The sequence below is a fragment of the Ursus arctos genome, unplaced genomic scaffold (genome assembly GCF_023065955.2).
Source record: "Ursus arctos isolate Adak ecotype North America unplaced genomic scaffold, UrsArc2.0 scaffold_23, whole genome shotgun sequence".
Taxonomy (NCBI): Eukaryota; Metazoa; Chordata; class Mammalia; order Carnivora; family Ursidae; genus Ursus; species Ursus arctos.
The window spans coordinates 33,409,761-33,415,174 of NW_026622908.1; the positions used below are offsets into that span (position 1 = coordinate 33,409,761).

The window sequence follows — 5,414 nt, forward strand, 5'->3', positions numbered from 1 at the left end:
CTAATGTTTCTTTTTTAAAAAGATTTATTTATTTATTTATTTATTTATTTATTTATTTATTTAGAGAATGAGTGGGGGAAGGGGCAGAGGGAGAAAATATCCAAGCAGACTTCTGACAAGCATGGAGCCAGATGGGGGTTTGATCCCAAGGCCAATGAGATTCAGGACCTGAGCAAAACCAAGAATTCAGTGCTTAACTGACTGAGCCACCCAGGTGCCCCAGAAATCTAATGTTTCAAAACAAAGTAACCTTAATTTCTTTTCTTTTCTATAGTTGTCAGATCATTGGAACTGCCAATCAGATCTTGTAGTTATAATATCTCTCATTTATCATGCTGCACTAATATTATTTTAGCTGGATGGCAAATAAATTTTAAGTTTTTTTAGATATGGAATTTTATTAGGGGAAAATGGACTATTTGAGTCAGTCACTTAACAATATATATTTTACTTAGGGAAGGACAGTATAAACTATGGAATACTTGAGTTTCAGAGAACTGTGTTGGAAACTACACATTAACATATTTAAAGCCCTTACATCACTTCTTTCTCATTTTTGAAACTTCTCTGACCAGCCAATTCATAATCAAGGGACTTTTGTATTTTTGGAACCAAAATTCACTTGGTCTTATCACATAGAGTTATGTGTAATCCTTATGTAGTAAATGATCTTATCTAGAGCTATGTTATTCCTCCAACCTGGTTTTAAAGAGGTTGAAGACATGTTTTCTATGATGCCCTATTGAAAAATGGCAGATATGAGTATGTACTTAGTACATACTGATTGATTTGATGGTATTATTGATTCATTAGAGGATTGTTGATTTATCAGAAAGAGTTTCTCAAAACTCATACTCAAATACATTCTAGATATTTGACATCTATATTAAAAGGAACAGAAATATTGTAAGACAGAATAAAGATAAATTCTAGTAATTTCCTAAATTGAAGTAATAGAAGGTAAAATTATGGCCAACATGAACCTCAATTTGCAGAAAGAATTTCTTCTTCAAACATAATTCAAACAAGATACTCAAGAGGTCAGGAATAATAGGTGTAAACTGGTGTCCAAATCAAGAAATGTGTTTTTTTAAGAGAGAATCTCCAAGTGTGTATATTTTGAAATTATATAGGATTATATTTTTTCAGCAGTTGAGATGCAAGTATATTATATTCTCATCAAACACATAGGTATATAGTATCTATTAGAGTGTCTGTCAAATGAAGAAAAAGCGTCAAGACATTAAAGTGATCTGATCAAGATCATACAGCAAAGTCATTAGTTCTCAGAACTCGCCAGAGCTCACCATCAATGAAATCTAAAAATCTCAGTCCACATAGGGAGACCTTCAGTTAATGCTCATGGTTAAAGCACATACATCTGCATTGAAAAAAATAAATAAATACATTTTCTCAAGTGATTTCAGTATATGAAAACCTGAGAGCCATTGGTTTATGTGTTGATGGAATTAGAACTATACAAGTGTAATTCTGAATCCAGTTTCACTGCTATTGCCAAGTTACTATTTCCCAATTTTTCCTGCAGATGAACAATTTCTACATTCACTGTAACCATGGAGTGGAATAACAGTGTGAATGAGTTCATTCTGTTTGGCTTAACACAGAATGTGCTAAAGGAGAAAGTCGTGTTTGTGGTCTTCTTGTTTCTCTACCTTGCAACTCTGATGGCAAATTTACTGATTGTGATGACCATAAGATACAGCCGGACACTTGGGAGCCCCATGTACTTCTTCCTTTTCTACTTGTCCTTTTCTGATGCCTGTTTCTCAACAACCACTGCTCCTAGGTTGATAGTAGATTCTGTATCTGAGAAGAAAGTCATCTCCTACAATGAGTGCATGATCCAGATTTTTGCATTTCACTTCTTTGGGTGTTTGGAGGTCTTAGTGCTCGTCCTCATGTCCTTAGATCGCTATGTGGCCATTTGTAAACCCCTGCGGTACACAACCATCATGAGCCAGCAAGTCTGTGGTACAATGGTGAATGTGGCCTGGGTGGTATCTTGTATCCATTCTTCTTCACAGGTTTTCTTGGCTTTGAAACTACCATTCTGTGGACCCAATGTTATAGATCATTTTTTCTGTGATATGGCACCTTTGTTGAAACTTGCATGCATGGACACTCATGTAATCAATTTACTTGTAGTTTTTAGTAGCGGGGCTATCTGCATGGTAAGTTTCATAGCCCTGCTTACCTCTTATATTTTCATCCTACATTCTCTGAATAGCCAGAGTGCAGAAGGAAGAAAGAAAGCCCTCTCTACCTGCACATCCCACATTATCGTTGTCATCTTATTCTTTGTTCCATGTATATTCACATATACTCGCCCTGTAACTACATTTCCAGTGGACAAGATGGTGGCTGTGTTTTACACTATTGGGACACCCTTGCTCAACCCTCTGATTTACACGCTGAGAAACGCAGAAGTGAAAAATGCCATGTGGAATTTATGGTGCAAAAGACTCTGACTACAATGGGAATAAAAACAGAGGACTCCAATTTTAAATTCTGTGAGAGTTTAAATAAATTTGGATTGATAGAAAAGGGAAAATGTTTCCATCCCAACGGGGACAATTGACTCCTCTCCCAGTAGGATGTTTTGAGGCATAGGCAGAATGACCATGAAGCACAGATCCATTCATTTTGTGTCAGTATCACTGAGTGCCACAATATCAAATATAGTATTTGAGGGAAGATAAGCCCACTCTTCCCTTTTGCTCGGTGCACAGAAGCTTGTGAGCCAGCTTCTGTTGTATCTATAGCTTTACCTCTCCCCTTGCACATTATTCTTATTTGTGTTTCTCTTTCCCATGTTTTCTGATCTGGGTTGTAAAGTGGCCCCTAAACTTGCTTGAACTATTTTGTTGCAAATCAGTTTTGACACTACTAAATCTGGATCTTACCTTTTCTGGGTCAACTGTCAACAGCCCTAAGTTACTACAAGAAACTGATGATCCCACAGGAGCACATATATCAACCAATTAAGCCTCTATTTGGTGCTTGTCTTCCCTTTGTATAATCTGTAAAAAATCGAGTTTTTTTTTTTTTTTTTTTTTGGTCTCGAGCATGTAGAAGGAGATAACTCATGAGCTTCTATTCATTTTTTTCTTTCTTTTTCTTAATAATAATTCTTTATTATGTTATGTTAGTCACCAAACAGTATATCCTTAGGTCTTGATGTAGTGTTCCATGATTCATTATTTGTGTATAACATCCACTGCACCATGTAATATGTGCCCTCCTTAATACCCATCACCAGCTTATCCCAATCCCCCAGCCCCCTCCCCTCTGAAGCCCTCAGTTAGTTTCTCAGAGTCCATAGTCTCTCATGGTTCATTCCCCCTTCTGTTTATTCCCCATTCATTCTTCCTTTCCTTCTCCTACCTATCTTCCTGCTATTTCTTATGTTCCATAAATGAGTGAAACCATATGATAATTGTTTTTCTCTGCTTGACTTATTTCACTCAGCATAATCTCCTTCAGTTCCGTCTATGTTGTGGCAAATGTTGGGTGATTGTTCTTTTTGATGGCTGAGTAATATTCCATTGTATATATGGACCACATCTTCTTAATCCAGTCATCTGTTGAAGGGCATCTTGGTTCCTTCCACGATTTAGCTATTGTGGACAATGAACATTGGGGTGCATATGGCCCTTCTCTTCACTATGTCTGTATCTTTGGGGTAAATACCAAGTAGTGCAATTGCTGGGTCATAGGGTAGCTCTATTTTTAACTTTTTAAGGGACCTCCACACTGTTTTCCAGAGTGGCTGTACCAACTTGCATTCCCACCAACAGTGTAAGACGGATCCCCTTTCTCCACATCCTCTCCAACATTTGTTGTTTCCTGCATCAATTTTTGCCATTCTAACTGGCGTAAGGTGGTATCTCAATGTGGTTTTGATTTGAATTTCCCTGATGGCTAATGATTTTGGACATTTTTTCATGTGTCTGTTAGCCATTTGTATGTCTTCATTGGAAAAGTGTCTGTTCATATCTTCTGTCCATTTTTCGATTTGATTATTTGTTTCTTGTGTATTGAGTATTGTGTTTGAGTTCTTTGTAGATCTTGGATACCAGTCTTTTATCTGTAGTGTCATTTGCAAATATCTTCTCCCATTCCGTGGGCTGCCTCTTATTTTTTTTTTTTTTTGACTGTTTCCTTGGCTGTGCAGAAGCTTTTTATCTTGATGAAGTCCCACAAGTTCATTTTTTTCTTTTCTTTTTTTGGTTTCTCTTGCCTTTGGAGATGTGTCATGAAAAAAGTTGCTATGGCCGATGTCAACGACGTTGCTGCCTATGTTCTCCTCTAGGATTTTGATGGATTTCTGTCTCACATCGAGGTCTTTCATCCATTTGGAGTTTATCTTTGTGTGTGAGAGAGTGGTCAAGTTTCATTCTTTGCATATAGCTGTCCAATTTTCCCAGCACCATTTCTCAAAGAGACTGTCATGACTTTCTTTTCAAATAGTATAATTCTAGTTATAACAAATATATTCATTGTATTGTTCCAAAATTTCTATGTACTTTAATATCTTTCTTCTTTGTTTATCATGATTCTCATTATTTGTCCATATTCTTAGTTTCATATACATATATAATATAAGTCCATGGGCATTTACCTAATTCTTGGTTGGTGAATTGGGGACAATTTTATCCAATTCTGAGAGTTATAATATTAAAACCAATGCCTCATGAATATGATCACACATATGAAAAACGTAACAACTGACAGAAAACAGAGCTACTGTTACAATATTTCATCCAAAAAGGGAAGTTGCAAGATGTTTCACTGACTAGTGGATATGATTGCTTGGTTGCCTGGCATAGCATGTATACTTCTGGGTTGGGAGAAATGTTTCAGGCTATGGCTTATTGAATTCTACCTTTATTAAGCAATATTTACATGGTAATTTGTCTTCCTATAGAGATTTTCCTCCCTGAAGAGAAAAGTATTGACTAATGACTGGAATAAGCACTTTAGCATTTTGATTTGTATTTTTCACGTATCTCATTAGATTTACGTTCTGGCTCAGGTACTGTTAATGAATGAGTAAGGACAACAGAAGCCAGTTCCTGCAAGAGCAAGCAATGAGTCTATCTCTGAGAACAAATATAATCAAGACTATTTTCCTACAGATCTGGAGCTTGAAGTGTGGCAGATTAGTTTCCCAGAGTCCATAGTCTCTCATAGTCCACTCTGAGAAACTTTGCGTGAGTATGCCTTCTTGAGGATAAAGGTCCTTCAAACTCTAATAATAAAATTTTGGAAGATTTATTTTTAGCTCATTTTCTGTACAAATCTTTCGAAGTACAAATCCTATAGGGGTACCCAGGGTGGCTTAGTCAGTTAAGCATCTGACTCTTGGTTTCTGCTCAGTTCATGATCTCATG

The 5,414-nt window shown here is 36.6% G+C and overlaps 1 protein-coding gene across 1 annotated transcript; it reads left to right on the top strand.

Annotated features, from left to right (window-relative positions):
- The first annotated feature begins 1,574 nt into the window (after window positions 1-1,574).
- LOC125282445 (olfactory receptor 4C11-like) lies at window positions 1,575-2,489 on the top strand. Its single transcript, XM_048217189.1, has one exon. It carries the CDS (start codon window positions 1,575-1,577, stop codon window positions 2,487-2,489), a length of 915 nt encoding a protein of 304 aa, XP_048073146.1.
- The last annotated feature ends 2,925 nt before the right edge of the window (window positions 2,490-5,414 follow it).